The sequence below is a fragment of the Pomacea canaliculata genome, linkage group LG11 (genome assembly GCF_003073045.1).
Source record: "Pomacea canaliculata isolate SZHN2017 linkage group LG11, ASM307304v1, whole genome shotgun sequence".
Classification (NCBI taxonomy): domain Eukaryota; kingdom Metazoa; phylum Mollusca; class Gastropoda; order Architaenioglossa; family Ampullariidae; genus Pomacea; species Pomacea canaliculata.
In genome coordinates this window covers 11,923,843-11,945,414 of record NC_037600.1, presented here as the reverse complement: position 1 = coordinate 11,945,414, position 21,572 = coordinate 11,923,843, and the positions used below count along the sequence as shown (strand labels likewise).

Sequence of the window (21,572 nt, the reverse complement as noted above, 5' to 3'; positions counted from 1 at the left end):
TAATAAGAAGGATTGATCATATTCTTATGAGGTGTTTGTCGCATCTTTGAAATAATACATTGAAAAAAAAGACAATTATTGAAAATTAAAATAAGATATTTTGTAAGTATTTTAGTAACATATTTAGTAAGTGTTTTAGGACGGAATTTCAAGAGTGAGCTACATATCCATGCTAGATCGCTTTGCGGCAGTTTTCGATGTTGTTATTGGTTTTATCTCTGGAGCTTTCTTACTGGCGTCCCATGTTCGTGGGTTGGAGGTGAGCCAAAGTGTCAGACGGTACGTGCTCAAATAAGGGGCTGACAATAGGAATATTCAGTGATGTTTGTTTGTATGTAAAGTAAAAGTAAATCGTGATTCATTTACTCTCAATAAAACTGATATCTGAGATATATTATTTTCAAAACATTTGAAATGAAAGCAGACTTTCAGTTAATAAAAAAGTGTTTGCAAGAACATTCTTATTTTAATAACTGAATCTATCTGGGACAGTTTATTGAATCTTAGAATTAAAAAAGATTCGATAAAGCTGCAAATTTTTTTCACTCTTAAAATTTTAAGATATTGTAAATATTTTAAACCTATCAATTATCTCAATGCTTTAAGCGTTACTGCAAGAGGCAAATTGTTTCAAGATTCTCATGTAGAGTGTTTAGTATTATTTGCTGCAATGTATGCTTCAAATTTTTTTTTTTTATTGAAAATCAAATAATTTCTACTGGTTTTCAAACTATTTTCAGTAATTCTGGTAGTGTGGCTGCCCAATGTGTTTAAGTAGATGACCAGTATGTTTCACAAAATACCTTTGTTAATGTTATATAATTTACCAAGCTTGCAGACTAAGCTTTGAAAACTGTGGTTGTGCTGGAACGTTTAAGATTACTGTCTCATCATCGTCCATCAAACAAGGGTGGTGTTCTTTGACCAGTGCAGGGAGGACGGATGCTGATCCTGTCTCCTGTTGTCTTTGATGTGCGCTGGGAGAGTCTTGGTTCAATGGTGTTTCTTTGGTTGTTGATGCAGTTCTGTGATGCTAAGAGTTCAATATTGCTGAAGTGGATCTTTCCCATCTTTGGACTGTGGGTGTCATGAGTAGGATTTTTGCAGACGACGGTCTAAATTTTTAGAATATCCCCTCATATCATTCTGTATAGTGTTGGTCCTGCTTGCAGTGCTCAGGCTTACCAGCTGAAAGGTCTGGTTTTCTTGTTTTTCTGAGTCAAGTTGCAGATGAGGGTTCCTCTTCTCTGTTTTTCTCCTCTTTGGTTTTTTCCTATCACTGGAAGAGTCTGCTTTTGTGCATTGGCCTTCTGGTTTGGCAATGTTTGCTCTCTTGAATCTTATATGTCAAGATTGTGTTTCGCTTGAGCTGCCCTGGGGTTCTGGGTGTTATCAGAATCTGACACATAAATAAAATAAACAGTGAGCTTAAGGCTACAGTCTGCAGCATTCCTTAGAGTTCCAGCCTGTCTGTTTTCCAAGGCTGTGCAAACGGGATGCTCAAGAACGTTTCTAGTATTAAAAGTTAGAAGTATTTATTGCACTGAAGACAGACTGTTTCTCCTATGGATGTGATAATTAATTCAGGCAAAAGTCACATGTGTATAGAACGTTAAAAACTATGAACGACACAGGTAAAACAAAGGAGTAATTAAGACCACAAAACATAAATGATGGAATATTAAAGTTGACACAGTTGTATAGCAAGTTCTTTGATCATTTCTTGATATGAAACTTTCTGTCCTGGAATAGGTTTTCTTTAATTATGACAGACACAAATACATTTGTATGCCATATTGCATTTCAATTCAAGACTACAGAAGATAGAAAAAAAGAAGCATGAGAGAAGTTTTTATATTCTTATCTGAATATTCATGTTAATAAAAAGAGTAGTGATGACTATGATAACTTTAATGAAGAAGTGACTACCAAGAACTACAGCAGCATCCTATCACAGTCTTGAACAAAGCATTGCAACATGATGTAGTGAGCATTTAATCAGTTGATACAGAGACGTGCGAGATCAGTCTTAGACTGTCGTTTTTACCTTCAGTTCTATTTAAATCCTTTAAATCTTTCAGAAAATGTACACACTGATGTCTGTGAGAAGTGATAATTTTTGATTTTAACATGCTGTAACGATTTCTTTCAATTATTTTATCACTCTTACTATGCTGGCAAAACTGTTGCTTCTGTGCTCCTTCTCGTCATTTTCTTTCTAAACCAAACATTAACTTGACAAAGGAAATCAGCTTGGTCATCAAAATAAGCAAATTTTTCATTAAGAATATGCATTGTGCTACCTGAGGTTTCACTGTTCTAGCTTAGCAAAGGATTGAACATTTAAAAAAACTTTAAATGCATGCTTGTGTTGCATAGTGAATATTCTTTTTGTTTACTTAAAAGCTATTGCCTCTGGTGTACTCTTTTTGTTTTTTGTATTGAGATAGCTAAGGATATAACTTCTCTTCCGATTTCATTGCTTAGCTGATGCCATGAAGCAACATGTTTGTATTCATCAGTTATGATTAGAGTAACTCTAGGTCTCAGATGGCAAATCGTTCCATTATAAAAATAACTCAAGAACCATAAATAGTCAGTGATATTTATGAGACATTAATCAACTTTAAAAGTATTGGAGTAGTGTAGCAAAATCATCCCCTATCACTGTAGAACACTAGATATCTTAAACTAAGCAATTTTCTAGAACCAAGGTAGCTCAGGGTTAGGGTTGTCCAACCCTAATGATGCAAGAGAGAAAAAAAACTGTTTGGCCTTTTTCAAGTTCAATATAAGGAGGCACCTGAAGGTATCATCAGGCTCATTCTTGTAGGTCATCTGTTTTCTTAATCATCAGTATTAAAGAAGCTTATATAGAATTAGTGATAAAGTTTGAGTTGATGTAGTGTGTAGTAGATCTACAGAAAATATCCTGCGAAGGAAGCAATGCTATTTTCAAGGCTGTAGCACAGATAAATACAGAGTAGTGATTTATGCAGGAGAATTCTTGAACTAACAGAAAGTGTTCTCTGCAGAGATTTTAATATGGAAAAGTGACTTGCTAGGATGATCAGTGTGCCTGATAGAAAGAAATTAGTTCCTGTTCAGAGTTTTCAATACATACATTATAAACCTACAATGCATCTATCTATCTCTGTACAAGAGTTTTAATGAGGTAATATGGTCGGATACATCCTGGATGTAGGAGTAGGCAAATAAAGTTTTACTGCATTAGTTATTGTTAAGGAGCCGTGATTTGATACACAGAAAACTCTTGTGCTTCCATCTGAAATTGCTCCAGGTAACAGAGTGATAGGGGTGCCCTTCTGTGGTGAAGTAGCTGATGCAGCCTTCATTAGTTCTTAATGGCGAGTATTGGTTTTCTTTAATTCAACGTTTCTTCTACCCTCATTACCATCAACAAATTGTCAACATTAACAATATTAAAGAAGAACACAAACAGCAAGAATTCAGGAGAAAAGAATGGAATGTCTGCGATGTTGAGTTTCCCTATCATGCTAAAAACGAGTAAGATGGAGTTCATCAGTCTAGGAATATACAGTAAATTTGGACTGTAATCATTAAGCAGTAAATTATCTGCCATGTAGTACCGTTAATAGTAGCAATTAATGTCTTTAAGAAGCCAATAAAAATGCCCAAAATTTAATTGCAAAAGCTACAAAGGAAAAAACTTGGTGAAGTAACATAAATTTTTCTTAACTTCATAGAATAGACGTCAGTAATGACAGATGATTGACCATTTCTAGAGTAATAGAAGTCAGCTTACTAAGGAGTTTTTAGGAGTAATAGTAAGAAAAAGAGTTATCTAGATTTAATTAAGGCATACTTGCCATCTAGTGAGTTTTACCCTTGTTTGTGCACAGATCAGAAATAATTTTCTTGGGGTATGTGAAATTACAGAATTCAGTTGCAAGGGAAATTTGCATGACTATATTCTAAACACGCTATAAAATTACTGCTAAGAGTGCAGTCTAACATTTTTTTTTTTTTTGTTGGCTACAAAATTAGGAGACCTTTTGGCCCAATTTCCTGCTCTTATCCCCTGTTCTATAACAGGTGACTTAAAAAAAAAAAAAATAAAGATATTAATAATATATAAAGCTCAGAAGACTTAATGTATCTCCATAGAAAAATTACTCGCGTTGCTCACGCTGAAATTCGTCAGTTTCTGAGAGTGGTAGGGATTTGTCTATCCCGTGAATGATTGTTGACTGGATGTCATAGCTTCTCAATGAAGTTAAAAATTACAAACTATAACTGAATAAGTGTACAAAATGTTAATACTTTGTTCTCATAAAGTATTTGAAAGAACAAACATTTAGCTGCATTTGGCAGAAAGATTTGTCATACTCCCATGCCATGTTAAAGGTGCAGAGCCCAAGTTCTGCTGAGTCTGCGATGACTTGTAGCGCTCATTAACTTTTCATAACATATAGTCTAAAATGGCGTCAGCTTTATGTAAGGACTTTATAGTTCACATCTATCTTTTTCAATATGATGGTAGGTGTTTTGGTTTAGATCTCTTTAAAACATGATGTTCTTCTCTGCTATGACAACCTCACTTTTGTTGAACTGAACAAGAACTTAAAAACTTATAAAAAAAAATTCGGTTCCTCCAAACTATTGTGTTAGTTTATCAATAATGGGAAAAAGTAATGAACTGACGCCCCATTGTCAGTTGTGTTTTGAGTGTTTCCATACGGTACTATGTCAGCGTCCAGTTCTTAGAGTAGTAATGGATTGCTTGTTACCAGTAAGGCAATTGTGGCTGGTAGTGATTCTTCAACTAAGTGTAAGAAATAAGTAAATCTTAATATATCGTACTTTTGAAAAAAATGTGTGTGTGATAAAAAGTCCATGTGAAGCAACAAAACATGTTAATAAACAAGCTGTGTGATATATCTACATTCTTGCCTTTTTAACCAAAAAATACTGGATAATTTCTTTCAACGAGATTCTTTTTTTTTGTGCATGAAAAATTATTAGTCCTATTATAGAACTTAGCAGATAACTGGATTGGGATTATTCCTCTTATTGAACAATCAAGCTATTCTGTTTACCATATATGATACAGCCATGTTAGCATCTGCAAAACCAAATCATACCTACAGGTTCTGAACAACTCATAAAAAGGTCAAGAAATCCCCAGCTACAAGAACTTAAAGCGCAACTACTGCAGCGAAAGATTAGACGAAAATCACAGCCCTTAGCTTGTCTTGAAACACTCCTGCCTGTGGCCATTGGTGACAAAAACAAAATCTTGTATTGTATGACTTAAATAGCTTCAGTTAAAGAAATTAGGAGCAGATGCTGCTCACCATCTGAACTCTTGTCAAGTTTCTGACTGTAGTAGGGATTGCCTCTATCTCCAGCCACACAATCTGTCACTGATGTCATTAGTTCTTCCACTAAAATTATCAAAAATCAACAAGCTGTAGTCAAAAGGCAAGTGATTAACCTTCTAATTAATAGCAGCATTTCGTAAGCCAACATACACAAACTAAAGGTAAGGTAAAGTTCATCCCGTGACTATCTCCAGGTTGCTAGGGAGTGAGGTGTTAGAGACCTCACTTTTCTCAGAACCAGCTTTGCGTGAGGGCAGTACCCATCTCCTCTCCCTCATTGCCTTTACCCTCCCTAACCCTCTTTGGAGTTAGGTACCCATTCCTGCCAGCTGGGTCGACTGGGGGAAGTGAGCTGCACTACACAGGCATTGAACCAGTGTGCCTCTCAGTTCAGATGCCAGACCTCTAACAACTTAGCTATCTTCTCTAAAAACAAACTAATGGGACTCCTTATTAAAATTACAAAATTACTATGAAAGAACATCTTCTCACCCACTGAATTAGTATCCAAGATACGAGAAAGTAGGATTACCTTCTTCTAATCACATAATCTGAAGGAGGCTATTATTAGCTCTTAGCTGCAGATGATGCAAGGATTATCAACGAAAACAAGCAAAATTAAATGACAAATCGAAGCATTTCTTATTTTTAAAGACTCTTCCAGTGCTCACCAGCTGAGTGAACATCCAACTCTGAGAGTAGTAGGGGTTGCCTTGTTCCAGTAACATGATATGTGGCAGTTTTGTGACTTCTTGACCAGTAGACACAAGAAACAAAATTTACCAGCATCCTTCACTTCAAGTAAACTCTCATTTTGTCTACCTTCTCACCAAAAACGTTCAGAAGACATGGCCACAAAATTTACCAACGAAAGTGCACACATAAAGATCAGCAGCATAAGTATTGGCTGAGTAGCCATGGGTTACTCACAAGCTCCCACTCTTCTGTTCACCACTATCAATATCCCATAATGGGAACTAATCCAAATGCTCACCAGCTGAGCCAACATCCAGTTCCTTAGAAAAGTATGGATTGCCCTTGTCTCCAGTCACATGAAATGCAGTGGATGTCACCGATTCTTCAACTAAGTTGCAAGAAGTCAATATTTTTTTTTCCCAAACAAACAATTTTTTAACAAATATTTACTTATAAAGTGCTCACAAATTAAATTAAGGTTTTACACGAAATTATATTTAAAAATGATATACAACAATAAATGCAAGCTTATCCTTACAAGAATAACACTTGTGTATAAAAGCAGCGTTCTTTCAGTGACAAGACACAAATCTCAAGATTTATAATGCATTCGAAAATTAAAAATCCGTGCCACTGATTTATTCTTCCATTTTAATACAAACTGAGCAATAACTGGCAGCACATAAGAAAACCCACTCTTACCCGTGTGTGTGTGTGTTTGAGAAAGAGCGGGGCTGAGTAGTTATGATCTGAATGATGATGAGTGAATATGTAAGACGCATGTGAGGGTTACTGATCAGTGTGTGCTCCAGCAACTTTAGTATGTAAGAGCCTCCAGTCTGCCTTTGTTGGTGGGACTGGCACTCCATAAATAAATATTTATTATTACTACTATTACTTAACCTCTTAAGCATCAATCTCAGCACAAAAATTCCTGCCATACCCTCCAAACTGCTGTCAAGTTTCTGTGAGTGATAAGGATTGCCCCTGTCCCCAGTCACATGATCTGTCACCGATGTCAATGGCTTCTCAACTAGAAAATAATTAATAATTATTATTAAACTATTACTTTCTTTTTTTCTCTCTCTCACTTCCTGAACTAAACAAACATCAACATTAATTAATATCAGCAGATTCTAGAGAAAGTTTGATGAAAGACACTCTCCCCCTAAAAAAAATCCCCCAACTTTGAAGCTTTTTTCAGCAAAGTTCTCTACTCTTTACCCTAACCCTAATGAAAATTTAACTTAAAAATAAAATTTGCTACAGTGCTAACTTTTTAAACAGCTGCATAACATCACTAATTCTTGGCAATCAAAATCTTATTTTCTTTCAAAGCACAAATCTGAGATGAAGAATACACAACAGGCCACAAGAAAGCCACCAAATTCCTACTCTGGTTATTAGTGTCAGAGAGAGAAATTCACTTATTCACAGAAAGGGGAGTAAGCCTAGTGCTCACCAGCATCTAGTTCCTGAGAGTAGTAGGGATTGCCCTTGTCTCCAGTCACAGGATATGTGGTTGGTGATACTGATTTCTCAACTAAATTGTAAGATTGCAAGAAATGGGAAAATTTACTTGATATATGGTGTAATGATAAAAATGTCCACTGAGATAAAATGAAAAATAACTGATATACATGACTAAAAGTTATCATAGATAATGCTTCACAATGAGTGTCTATAGTTTTTAATCAAACTTCTTTTGAATTAATATTATGCTGATGAATGTATCTACAAAACGATAAAACATACACAAGCAAGGCAATAATTTTTATCCAGTCACTAAAAAAAAAACCAACTGTACAAAAGAACACAAACACATGCAAGGTAATAACTGTTATGCAGTCACTAAAAAAGAAAAAAAACTGTACAAAAGAAACAAACACACACATATATACAACGTAACAATTTGTTTGCAGTCAATAAAATACACACGTGTAGAAAGAACTTAACTTACCATCTTCACTGGTCTCTGATTTTTGCTGGATTAGAGGTGGTGAGGCAGCTAGTGTTGCTGCAGCTGAAACTGCAGTACAGCACAACAATTTAATAATCTTCTAAATACTTACTTTAACAAGTTATAGAAAGGAAATGAATTAATGGGGTGACCAAACACCATAAGCTTATGCTTTAAGTGGCACCCCTACTGTGTTTTATATCGATAAAGCTGCGTAACTTTAAAAAAAAAAAATTCATTAAATAAAAGGAAAAAACAAACACCCAAAACATGACAGGATTACTGCTTAAATCTAAGTCACTAGCTCCAGAATTTGAAACAGATTATTTACTGTCAAAAGATGATAGATATAGCATAGTTTACCACAAATACAGACCTTAACTGAAGCATCAGACATAAGCTCTTAGAGTGTCTTGCTCAAACGCTGGCTAAACATTTTTTTAAAAACTCTAAACAATCAACCAAACAGTAGAGTTAAAAGTTTAGCTTAAATCACATTGCTGGCTCATTTCACTGAAGAGATGGAGCACAATGTTAAGGTTTTCTAAAACTGCAGTTGGTGCAAAACTGACAACTGATGACTAAATTTTAATAAAAATCATCCATCTACATATAATAAGCAACCATAACAGACCGATACACAAAAATTTGGTGTTTTTTAATAATCACTATTATCCTTTACACTCCAGAATTGTTCTTTGCTTAACCCTTACTAATCTGTACACTTCACAACTGTTTCTATGATTAACTTTTACTGACGTACCCTCTATAACTGTTCCTTCAATTAACCCTTACTGACCTGTACTCTCCACAAATGTTTCTTCAACAGCCACAGGTTCAGATTCCTCCTCCTCTTCCTCCTCTTCTTCATCTTCTTCATCTTCTTCGTCCTCACTTTCTTCTTCTTCATCAGGATCATTCTGTGCTGAAGCTGGTGACTGCTGCTGAACTAGCTTCAGTGTAGTTTCCTAACGACACAAGTTACAACTAATATACATGTCAGAGTAATATTGTGAAAACTATGAAAAGGTCATATTGTTGTAGAAAGTATAGACACCAAAGAAAACAAAATTCCTAAGTACTTGGTTGTTTGTCTTGTTCTCCAGACTCACAAATCTGAACATATTACACCACATATTGTACATGCAAAATGGGCTACCAATACATGCACTGCTTGTGCTGTTCTGCAATCAACCAATTATGCATGCCCTAGATATCTCCCCACATGGACTAATGAGCATGTTTAAATAAAACTTATAAGCTTATATTACTATATCTCACCTTGATAACATTAAGTACTGTTGCCATGATTTCTGTCCCCAAGTAAGTTTCATCAGCTTCAAACTCTTTCCGCAGACTTTGGAACACAGAGTTCATGATTCTTTTTACCTGTCCATGTCAAAAATACAAAAAGGGAGGAAAAAAAAGGGTATTAACAGGTGAACCATAGAAAACACAGACTTTTTTTTTGACATATTTTTTTCATTTGCATCTAGTAACTTCACAAGGCCTGTCATTTGTGATAAGATTTATAAAGCTTAATGTATGAAGATGGACAACAGGCAAAGTGACTTGCCACTGATGGAAAACTGTCACATGAAAAGTGTTTTTCTTTTTTTCCTAGTCCCAGCAGCTTCAAACACACTACATACACTCACTAAAACACACATGTACACAACTTCTCTCTCTCTCTCACACACGCACACATGTACAGCATCACACACTCACCAATACATACATAGACATACAGATTCACACACTAATACACACATGTGAATACAGCTTCACACACAAACTCTTTCTCACACACAAATACACACATGTACACAACTTCTCTCTCTCACACACACTAATACACAACTTCACACACACACACACACAAACTGAACACGTGCATACCCTCTTATACACACTCATATACACATACACAACTGACACGCACACAACTTGCAAACACACAAAAGCAATTTTTCCACCCACAGACATTAAATCACCACCTACTTCTGCAGTCACATCTCCACCACCACCAGACCCTGCGGCTGATGCAGCCTGCTGTAACCGCTGTTGCTGCTGCTGTAGCTGTTCTTGTTGCTGCTGAAACTGTTCTTGCTGTAGCTGTACCTGTTGTCTGGTCTGCAGCAGCTGCTGTTCGAGGTCTTTGATTCGTGTTGTCAAGGTCTCTGCTTCATCTTCTAAATCACTGATGCGATCTTCATATTTCTGCTTCATTGTAGAGGCTTGAATTCGGAGGTTTTCATACTGTTTGTTTACGACAGTGAGAAACAGCAGGTGCAGCAAAAGTCTATGCAAATGCAAAATCCCACAGCCACAAGAATACTGAATACTAAAATTCACTATTAGCAGTAAAGTATAAAGGAAATAAGTGAAACTGAATGGATGGAAACAAGTGACTCATGACTAAGATAAAAGAGAACATGAGAAGTCAAAACAGAATTTTCTAGAACTATTTAAAACATACTTTTGAGACTTTTAAAATCTAATAAAAGTGCAAGAGATGCATCAGCACAGCTTTACAAAAATACATCAAGGGCTACAATAAAAGGGAATTTTTGTTATCATAATCATTTTATTTCTCCAATTCTGGAAGAAAGCTTTGTGGTTTGAGAACAGGTGGGAAGAAAATTATGGCTGTTCAAATGCTTGCCGAGTGCTAGGCATGCAAATAAGCAGCCATTTTTGGGTGGAATTGGGATGTAGGATTTAAGTTGATAACATTTTTTTTTAAACAAAATATTCAGTAACAAACTCAAGGTCTCTGATCTACACAGACACACAACATGAGCAAAGATTTGATGGTGGCGGTAATTGTGGTGAGGCTGATCAAGAGCAAGCTGAACAAAATCTGTCCTATACTACTACATTTTGAATGTGATCAAAGAATTTTCTTTTCTTCATGTTTTTCAGGTTGACAGCAACCTCATTTTGCATCTGTCTAATGGAATGGCTTAACATACTGATAATGCATTACCTGCATAAACTGGCTAGTTAATGTAGTGATACATTTTTAATACATAGCAGTACTTTTAACTGGTTCCACACAGCAGTGATGTTATGGTACTTTGTTGGATGCAGCTGGGGAGCATCTGGGTGCCTCAACGTGACAACAAAAGTTCTGGAGTATACATATATATTATGACACCAATGTGAAGCTCCCTGGGTAGTATTTTCCATCTTGTGAAATAGTGCGCCTTAACCTTACTATTTCTTAAATGTAAATCAGCAGTGGGAAGGAGACTTTAATGACACTAGCAAATCATTTGCTGCCCTGTGTTCAAGGCTAGGGTTTGCCAGGAAAGCATGCAACAATAGGATGCACTGCTCTCAGAGATGAAGTAACCAGGCACCAAGCGGAGACCCACTTGCTGTGTTCTTGTTAAGCAGAATGCTAATGAAGCTTAGCACTTAAAGGCAGAAAGAGAAAACTATAATGTTAGTTACGCGTTGTATTCTTATTGTAGATTTGTGTAACATTGTAACATGATAACATTTTCATATATGACGCCAGTTAACAGTGATCTATGGCTTTTTGCCTCCATTGTTTAGAGGTATAAGCCTGCGTGGAAGAATGAATGGGCGTGAATGACATTAAATTCATTGTTTGAATGCATGTGAGTGACAAAATGAGAATTATTACAAAGTGAAAAATGGTTTTAAATCTGTGACTGAGTTAAGCAGATGTCTGCTGACCAAAGGTGATTTTGTGTAGAAAAACAATCTGTGCTCCTGGAGTCACTGTCAGCAGTGACCTATTTAGATGATGTTGACAGAGATATAATTGTTTTAATCATCGGACATTTACCTTCTCTTTAAAAGTAAGATTTTCCTCGAGTTGTTGATGTAAGTGTGCCATCTTAATGTCTGTGGAACTGCCTAATGCCCTCAGCTCCTGCACCTATGTGAAAATGAATAAGTGAATCAATGAAGAAGTAAATGAAAGAGTGAACAAACAAGTAAATTAATAAAAGAAATTACATGGAAATATTCTTTGGATTGGAGTGCACTAGACAATGAAAGGCATCACCTTTGAGTTTACAAGAAGAAACAAGGTAGTCCTCATCCTGATTGTTAAGACATACAGATTTGTTTTTGATACTTTTTTGTTCTATTTTCTGTTGCACCCAGGTTACTGTCAGCACACAGTGCAATTTGTCGAGCAGATCACAAAAAGGCAGATGAGAAATGCTGCTAACCCTAACCCTTTTGTTGTAAAGGGGAAGAAAGCTGTGTGGGAATATAACAGACCTATAACTCCCTCAATTACTTGCAACCCTCCCTCTTTCCTTCCTTCTCTTTGTCTGCTGATTTCTCTGATATGGCACCCTTATGTCAACAAATTTGGTGTGCATAGTAGAGGTTCATTGCAACTGGATCTTTATGTCACCATATTCTGCTTTATTTACAATTACCTTGGCTTCTAGCGTGGAAGCTTTGTCTTGTGCCTCTTTCAGGTCTTCCCTGACCATGGCCAGCTGCCGCTCATGTTTATCATTGGCTGCAGCCAGCAATTTGTCACACTTGGACTGCCATTCTGATGCAAGTTCTTCCTCTAGCTTGTTCACCTGTTTAATTGATACAAGCCAGGAACAAAGTCAGTCACAATGTAAAAGTCAATGAATGTATTTGTGAATAGATATGAGCCATTAGCAGTCAGCAGGTTTTACCTCATTACTCCAAACTAACCCCCCACCTCCGCCCAAAAACCTCGTCTGCTGTAGTTCAAATTAAAATTTTAAAAATATACATAACTGTATTTGATTTCTTGAAAGTGGTCATCCCTAAATAATTTTGTTTATGATCAGTACAATTGATTAAAGGCTTCCTAAAAGTGCATTTCTGTAATAAAAAATGGTATAAATATTAAATAAAAAAATTAATTTTACATGTGAGTTTAAAGAGTCCAAAAAAGCCATGACTTTCAGCACAAAGTCCTCTGCATGTAAGCTGCAAATAATAGACTTAAAGCGAAATAAAGAGCTTCCAATTTTAAAATAAAGATGTTGCTTAAAATCTATGTTATTCTGCTATAACTATCACACAGGCCATCAAGGCATAGTATCTTACCCTGTCTGCTGTTTCTACATCTGTTGTGGCCCTCTGTTTCTTAAGTTTCGCTCTGAGAATCTGCAAATCTTGCTGTAGACATGTCAATCATCTCTCATTTTCATCAAAATTTTCAAAAAGAAAATCAATCACTTTAAAGTGAAACAATCCTTAAATGGATATAAAAAAACCAAACAAGAAACAGCGAGCATTCTAAACAATAACAATACACACACATGCATGTATGCATGCACACACATATACACACACAAATCTTTGAAATGTCATCTGTGATTCAACTTATTTTGATGTAATTTATATGCACTAAAATGACCTTTCACCTAATGGTATATGCCAATGCAATGCAGGAAAAATAACTGGGTTTTCGTTTTTGGTTGCTCAAATGACATGACAAAAAAAATAAAGGAAGAAAAGAAGAACAGTAGAAACTAAAAATAATCTCTATTTCCAAACCTCATATCCAGCTTTAATCTCCTCAATTTCTTCTTCCAACTTTTTTTTCTCTTCTACTGCTTTCCGTTTTCTCTCGTTCAAGGCCTGGACATACAAATTCAAAGATAGCGACTAAAAAACAAATAACAACAACCCCTTTCCCCACCAAAATTACATAAAAGCCCCAAAACAACAGAAATTTCTAAAATACATTTCTTCAAATCAATGTCATTACCTTTAATGGTTGTTATTTGTAATAATATCAACTGCATCCACATTTTAACATTCTGTACAATTTTTTGGCCTTTTCTAAAACAAACCGTCGGCTATATCTCCACACCTCCTCCCTCTAAACCAAAACAAACAAAACACACACCCGTTCTTGATTACTGCTTGTAGTTCTAAGGTCTGCCATTTCCTCTTGCATTGCAGTCAGCTGTCCTTCTGTCTGCTTACGAGCAGTCTTCTCTTCTCGTAACAAGTTGTTCAGGTCTACAAGCTTCTTCTCATCCTCTGACATTGTTTATACAAGTAAGCAAAGTAAGCTGACATCATAGAAAAGGATGTAATACTCTACATCGTACAGGCAGTCAAAAAATACATTTAACTTTTTTTCTATACACAGCTAAAAAAACAATATAGCTTTTACTTTCCTGACTCTAAGCCAGGGGTGCCCAACCTCTGGCCCGCTTATTTTAACCAGAAACAACATAATTTCATTTTGAATGTGACAATTCTGGCAAAACCACCATGTTTTGACCTGTGAGATTTTACATCATGTCCAGTGTGGCCCTCGGGCGAGAAAAGGTTGGGCAACAGTGCTCTAAGCCAACAGGGCCCAGTTCTATTTTCTATATGCTGTAACTGCTAGCAACCTGAACCATTTCTTGAGATGTAAGGAGTGGCAGTAGCACAAGAAAAGTTCACTCCTGTTAATCACCTGCTCGTTGGAGCCTCAGCCTCTCAAGCTCTTCTTTCTGCTCTGTGGAGCTGGAGGTGTTGGACTGAAGTCGCTGCCGCAGTTCACCTTCAGTCTTGCGCAGTTCGCCCAGCTCCAACTGAAGGGATGCTAAGCGTGAAGAAGCACTGCTGAGCTCTGTGGCCATCTGGACCTACAATAAAAGTTAATTTGAATAAAGTAACCAGCCACACGAGAAGCTGATGGTTAAGTGACTAGACCAATAGGATGTTTGTACATGACAGACAGCTATTTACATGGACGTAACTATTATTATACAGGCAAGATGAAGTCAACCCTACACATACAAAGTTTAATCATTTTGGACAGGAGGAATTCTTTCCTGCACATTCAGCAACAACACATGTGCTTACATTACACTTTTGAGATTGGGTATTTTCTGCGTAACTTGTATCTACAGAGAAGCTATGTTCAGCCATGTCCCACCATTGACATCACACATGACCGCACACAAATGGAGATTTGAACAGTTGAGGAAACTGTATTTATTTAATTTCTTAAGATTTGTGTTTCTTGCAGTAATAATAGTATTTATATAACAAATTTCTCCAATGCAGTTTCTGATACATGACTTAAAAATCGGTTGCTTGCTTTTGTATGTCAAATGGGTTTTTTTATCCATGAAACAGTAGGTCATACTGCTGATCATAATTTTTCAATAGCTAGGAAATTCCAAAAAAAAAAAAAAATGAGGCAAAGGTCATATGTATAAAAACAGTCAAACCATCTTAGCGAAGAAAATTTTTTTGTTGTTGCATAGGTACAAAATAAAGAGTTACCTTTTCTTGCTCCAAGGCCAGGATGCGTACTTGCGCCTGATTGGCCGTCATCTTGTAGCCCTCATTGCGCTCCTCCAACATGAAGTTGCTTTTCTCCACAAACCTGAATGTTGACAAGATGGCCAATTTCTTGCTAATACAACTAATGTTAGGCATATAAATATAGAGCTGTTCCTACCATAGCTGCTACCAACACTGTTGGCACTATTTCAGTTATAGTTGATGCTTCTTATATTTTTTCTTTTCACACTTCAAGTACCATTCCTCTAAGAGAAATATTACACTAAATTCACATATGAATGTATTCCTGCACTAGGATGCACACATGCATTCCTTTCACATCTCCCTGCACTCTAATGACTTCTATCAGCACAACAACTTTGAATGGATGTTGTTGTATATAGTGTATGAGAAAACTCAAGTAAAATACAAGAACATACCTTTGATTTTTCTGAAGAAGTTCAGCAATCTTCTCATTCTGTGTCTCTATCTTTTCTCCTCGTTCAAAGACATCTTTTTTTAATCGCTCATTTTCCTAGAACAACAGAATTACCAATGATCAGTAGATCTGCAGGTGCGCATGCTTATGCAAACTAATGTGTTTGAATTTTACTGAAAAGTCACTGGCTCTGATGGAAGCAATGTTTACACAAATTTACACATCTTATGAAATATGTAAATATGCATCAAACCTATCAGTCAATCTATTCCTTCATCATTTTAAATGTTCTTTCTACCACCTAGACATTCCAAAAATATCACCAGGAAAAAATATAGATTAGTCATATTTCAAAACAATTTAAAAATAATAATAGAAATGACAATATAAATGAACCAGAACTGAATGCAAGTGCATATCATTTTATATTTTCATGGCATTATACTTATTTATACAAGCACACTGTTTGCTGCCATACTGACCTGTATGATGCGAGAAATGTTGTGTAACAAAATGCTGGTCTCCATGGTTGGCGCAGGTAAAGGCTGCAGCTGCATCACACCATTATTTAAACTCTCTACCTGTTATCAGTAGCAAAAAAAAAAACAAAAACAAACTTAAAATTACTTGTTTGCAGGAAATTCCTTAAATCTACTGAATTTTATGCTAACATTCCAAACTACATATACAAAGTACAGGTAGTCCTCGACTTACGACGTTGATCCGTTCTTACGCGGTGTCGTAAACCGAATTTCAATGTAAGTCGGATCATGCGTTCATACAGTACTGTACCATAATAACAGTACAGTACTGCAAACACTTAGCCTATCCAAACACCTATCCTAACACAGTACCCTACATAATTATCGTTCTTTATGACGCTAGTCACCGACTCTTGGACCTCTGTGACATCATTCACAAACTGGGGACACAGTTTTTTCCACACTCCATTCATACTGGTCTGCTTAACCTCATCCCAGGAATCAGCAATGTTATTCACAGCATCAAGGATGTTGTATGCTTTCCAAAAGTCCTTTAGAGTCAAGTCCTTATTCTTTTCAGTTGCTGCTAAAGCATTACCAATGACCCTTCGGAGGTAGTCGGATATGAGCGTCGTATAAAGCGTCGTAACCACGAAACGACGTAACTCGAGACCGTCGTAACCCGAGGACTACCTGTACATGACTGTTTCACATGGAGATAATCTTATGTCAAGAAGATTTGGCTGGAACTGTTTGACAGCAAGAGATTTTGCCTTTCAGGCACCATCAAAATCTTGGTAACTTTAAAGTTTGCCATCTAAAAAACTTTCACCACCTTATTCAATAAACTACATTAAAAACCAAACTTCATTTACATTGCAAACTTGGTAATACCGGTATATTTATTAAGAAGACTTAAAAAAAAAACTCTGTAAGTGATCTCACCTTTTCCAGAATCTTGTCCACCTTGTCCGACATCTTGTTAACTGTAAGACGCACCTCTGTGTTTTGTTGCCGCGTCTCTGTCAGCAGGATAGGGGTCATGGGGTCTGCAGCAGAGGAAGTAAGCATGGGGTTGGCTGTTGTGCAGGGATTTGGGTGGCGTTTGGGGTTGGGGGGTTGGGTCAAGACGGAAGTTGGGTTTGGGTTGCAAAACAGATTGTCCAGCAATGTCATTTTAGGACCATGAAAGCAGGTGAAGATTAGAAAATAAAGAAATTTAAAAAGTGTTTGAAAATAAAAAATTATTAGAAAGGACAGATATAGAGCAGGAGGTAAATGGGCAAAATATAAATTTACAGCAGCATGCAGAGGGATGAGTTGGCAAGGGAAGGCCAGGGAAAGACAAAAATTAACATAATAATGCATGCAGTTAATGGTAGTTTTTCAAATGGCCTTAAAAAGGTAAATATAGTCTTGTAATTCTATGTTCAATGGAGAGGGAGGTGTTAGCAACCCCACTCATCTCAGGGCTAGTTTATTTTTTTGTTTGTGTGAGGGCAGTACCCATCTTCTCTCTCTCCCCCCACTCCCTTCTTTACCTTTTCCATCTCTCTAAAGAGTACTGTCCCCATTGGGTCAACATGGGAAGAAGTTAGTACATTCATGCCCGGTCCAGAAAAATAAAATAAACAATAATCAGAGCAAAGGTCAAGTGTATATAAGCCAAACATACCTGCCATGTGTGCTGGCTGTCCCAGAAGTCCTGCTGTCTGTGAAGACAGTTGAAAGCCTTGCATCTGTAAAAAAAAACTGCCACATGACAGGATCTGAGAGTCTAATGTCAACTCTATTAGCCTATCTTCATACCTAGAATCATTAATGATCATATCATTTTAAAAGAAGCCATCCTCCTACATCCACAAGTGTCCATGGAAAAAAAAAACTAGGAACAGCCCTATAGATTGCTCTTGTTTTCCTATCCAGAAATCCATCTAACAGTTATGGATAAAATAATGAGGCGATGATTAAAAAAGGGAAGAGACTAAAGAATGCAGGATGAATGATCACAACCATCATCAGTGTTATTATCATCCATCATCAGTGTCATTATTGTCTTCTTTATCTGGATGAATTTGGAAAAGTATTAAGTACTTTTTCTGTTTCCAGTCATATCTCAGAATGAATGTCTTCAATGCAGAAGTGATTTTTCACAGGATCAAAACCAAAAAACCACCAATAAAACCCCTAAACCCCAAACAACAGCAAAACACCAAAAATGGAGGGGCCTTTACTTCATGAATACATGCAGAAACACAAAACCAGTTTCTTAAAGATTTCCTCTTTCTTGAGAGTAAAATGTTTACACTCCAACATTAACTGAGACAAAAAGCAATTTTGATCCAGACTTACCTGCTGCTGCTGCTGCTGCTGTTGTTGCTGCTGCATGGCCAGCAGTGCTTGCTGTTGTTGTTGCAGTAGTGAGGGAGGTGGCTGGTAAACTGATAGCTGTTGACTGCCTGGTAAGTCTGTAATGTACAAAGGGGAGACTCTGACAAAGCACTCAAAACTTCTTAGCATTATCTTCTCTTTCCCCTTACTCTTCAGAAGAAAAGAAAAAGAGAAAAGAAAAATGTTTCCGCCAGGTGACAGCACAAGACTGTACTAAGTGATACCGAGGGCAATGTTTTGGAAAAAATCCTCAGGATTTTCCACCTCCACTAAATCTAACCTTGTACCTCTAACAAATTTCATTGCAAAATCTGGTTACAATCTTTTTGTTAGTGTAATGCTACTTAGAGAAATACTTCGTGCCTGCCAGGGCAGCAATGTCAATGTTATGATAACATTCCTAAAAAGTTAATTCCACCAAGAATGCAAGGTTTTATTTATTTTGACTAGATGTGTTCAAGTAAATTACAAAGTTTTTATCCGAATATGGTCATAATTAAACAAGAAAGTGGTCTTACTCACTCACCCACTCTTCTCCAAAACAAACATTGTGTCCTGATGTTAAATTACTAAGATTAAACACTCACTCTGTAAGAATGCAGGCTGGCTGACAGGTGGCGTAAATACAGGCATCCCACCCATTACTGGAGGCTGAACCATCTGCTGCATGTAGGGTGGAGTTTGAGCCATGGGCTGTTCGGCCATTGGAATATGCTGCTGAAATGTGGGCTGCATTAAGTGAGGTTGAGTTTGATGAGGATGGGGAAACGCCTGTGGTTTTGCAGCCAGAGGAGGCTTTGAGATGGCAGGCTGAGTAGGTGTCTGATGGTATACAGAATAACAATATTGAGGAAATGACACCACAAAACTTGATGCAGCACTAAATCATTAAGAACAACTCAAGACTGCAAGCATAAAAGGTGAAAGAAAAACCCCCAAAACTGTACTTATCATCAATGCTGTCACAAAATCATTGTTTAATAGTAATAAACAAAACTATTTTTGTGCAATAAACAAAGCTAAATTTATTTAAAGATCCTGTAAGCTATTACTATGCTTATAGTTATTAGAAAACTCGTCAAAGAATCACCATCTCATCCTCAGAGTCCTGCTGTGTAGGAATGCCTCCTAACATAGTGGGCAGCATAGGCTGCCCCATCTTTGCCATTCTTGAAATCAGCTTTGCCTTATCAGATGCAGGTGCCTGGTAGAAAATGAAAACCAAGGATAAACCATCCCTTCTGAAAGACTTTGTTAAATTTTTTAACTCCCCAAAAATTGTTTAGCGCAAACAAAAATGGCATAGCATAGCTACACCATCAACTAAATTAGGGAACATAAATGACCCGTTACTGAAGATTAAGGAGTTATTTGTATTAAGTAATGCAGCTGCTCACATTTGTTAGCTGTTCTGTTATGGAGCGAGATCGATCTTTCACAGATTCATCATGATCTACAAAAGGCACATCTGCAAGGATGACTGCTGGCCCAGGGGATGGAACAGTTGGATGTACAACTTGTTCTGGAGTGCTTTCCCCCTTTTGCAGTTTGACCTAGTGGAAATTTTTTTATTAAAAAAAGGATCAAAATCAGAAAAACACTCTTCTTTCCCAACAATAATATTTCTAAATTTGCAATGTGTCTCTCTCTTTTTACACCATTTGTATTATTTTGATGTTTTGACATTGTTCATGCAACTGTGGCTGACAAAAAATTATATGCTCTTAGCCGTCTGCTGCAGCAAAGACTTCCTGCTTCTGTCTTCCACTAATCTGCCCACACTGCTCTACCTCTGCTGGGTGACCCTCATTGTTACCTTTACTGTTTCACCATATTTTAGCCCATGGGATGAAATAACCAGGCTAGCATGACAAAATAATCAGGCTGACAATATAACACAAGACTGCTGAGACTGCTGTTTGTGTCCAATTAGCTAATTCATAAAAAACCATTTAGAAACATTTTAGATCCTTGAAACTACACTTACCCGCAAAACTTCCACCTCAAAAATGAGGGTGGAATTAGGTGGGATCCGATCGCCAAGACCCTGTGAGCCATAACCCACGTTAGGCGGGATGACAAGCAATCGTTTGCTTCCCTTGCGCATCCCTAGCATTCCAGTATCCCAACCCTGAAAACAATTTTTTAAAAGTAAAAGAGTTTTAAGTTTTAAAAGTTTTAGTTTTAGTTTATTCCTTGTTGCTCCTTGAGGAGCATAGGGCCCCAACAACACCTCACCAGTGGACCCGGTTTTGTGCAGCCCCCTTCAGTTGGGCCCACGTGGTTCCGATGTCCTTAACCTCACTTTCTACTGTTCTTTTTCAAGTCCTAAAAGTTTTATCCCATGTAAAAAGGGGTGATCTGATTGTATCACAGTAAAACTCACTCAGCATCAATTCGGTGAAGGTTATACAGCCTTCAAATCAAAGACCCCCACAGTTAAAATTGAGTCCATGATAAAAATTATCGGAGGATGCTTTACTGACAAATGAACACATGTTGATATTATTATGATCCTGAGGTCAATTAATTGCTTTATTGTTTTATGAATATAAAACTGTGTCATTTGTATCTGGTAACAAATGATGATGAAATGTCAGCTTTCGTAAGTCTAGTTTATTGCAAAATTGTGAAAAGACCTCCAACCAAATCTCTTACATTTTCAGACTTCTGATGGCTAATTGTTTATCTTTTTAAGACACTCCCCCATGTTACCAAGGCAATTTTTAAAAGCAAGATTTCTCTTACATGATATTGGCACATTTCTATGTAATAGGAAACACTACATATAGTGCAAAATCAAACAAAGTGATGGCAATGTCAAATAAAATAAACCAACCAAACATCCCTGTTGAATAACTATATTAAGCAAAAAGAGGTAAGCTATGCAGCCTGTGATTAGCAAGGCAGACTTTAGGCTGCAGGTTCAAAGATAGACCCAAAGCACATAAGACTTCTTGTGAATA

General features: G+C 36.8%; 1 protein-coding gene across 14 annotated transcripts in view; it reads right to left on the bottom strand.

Moving 5' to 3' along the window:
• LOC112574947 (FK506-binding protein 5-like) overlaps nucleotides 1–21,572 on the bottom strand; it is a 41,417-nt gene that overhangs the window by 8,935 nt on the left and 10,910 nt on the right. For 4 of the 14 annotated variants that reach the window (XM_025256361.1, XM_025256367.1, XM_025256370.1 and 1 more), the window contains 23 exons: nucleotides 20,594–20,737; nucleotides 20,004–20,159; nucleotides 19,697–19,810; nucleotides 19,194–19,428; nucleotides 18,568–18,683; nucleotides 17,891–17,954; nucleotides 17,161–17,294; nucleotides 16,216–16,314; nucleotides 15,735–15,829; nucleotides 15,295–15,397; nucleotides 14,477–14,648; nucleotides 13,913–14,049; nucleotides 13,558–13,641; nucleotides 13,105–13,176; nucleotides 12,450–12,602; nucleotides 11,843–11,935; nucleotides 10,024–10,281; nucleotides 9,304–9,411; nucleotides 8,822–8,990; nucleotides 8,023–8,091; nucleotides 7,525–7,605; nucleotides 7,006–7,095; nucleotides 6,361–6,450 (listed from right to left, as the gene is read on the bottom strand). In XM_025256361.1, the coding sequence (XP_025112146.1) occupies nucleotides 6,361–6,450; nucleotides 7,006–7,095; nucleotides 7,525–7,605; nucleotides 8,023–8,091; nucleotides 8,822–8,990; nucleotides 9,304–9,411; nucleotides 10,024–10,281; nucleotides 11,843–11,935; nucleotides 12,450–12,602; nucleotides 13,105–13,176; nucleotides 13,558–13,641; nucleotides 13,913–14,049; nucleotides 14,477–14,648; nucleotides 15,295–15,397; nucleotides 15,735–15,829; nucleotides 16,216–16,314; nucleotides 17,161–17,294; nucleotides 17,891–17,954; nucleotides 18,568–18,683; nucleotides 19,194–19,428; nucleotides 19,697–19,810; nucleotides 20,004–20,159; nucleotides 20,594–20,737 (2,836 nt within the window). Of the gene's footprint in view, nucleotides 1–5,339; nucleotides 5,430–6,360; nucleotides 6,451–7,005; nucleotides 7,096–7,524; nucleotides 7,606–8,022; nucleotides 8,092–8,821; nucleotides 8,991–9,303; nucleotides 9,412–10,023; nucleotides 10,282–11,842; nucleotides 11,936–12,449; nucleotides 12,603–13,104; nucleotides 13,177–13,557; nucleotides 13,642–13,912; nucleotides 14,050–14,476; nucleotides 14,649–15,294; nucleotides 15,398–15,734; nucleotides 15,830–16,215; nucleotides 16,315–17,160; nucleotides 17,295–17,890; nucleotides 17,958–18,567; nucleotides 18,684–19,193; nucleotides 19,429–19,696; nucleotides 19,811–20,003; nucleotides 20,160–20,593; nucleotides 20,738–21,572 lie in introns of all 14 variants that reach the window. The other 10 variants (XM_025256366.1, XM_025256371.1, XM_025256368.1 and 7 more) reach the window with 8 other exon arrangements.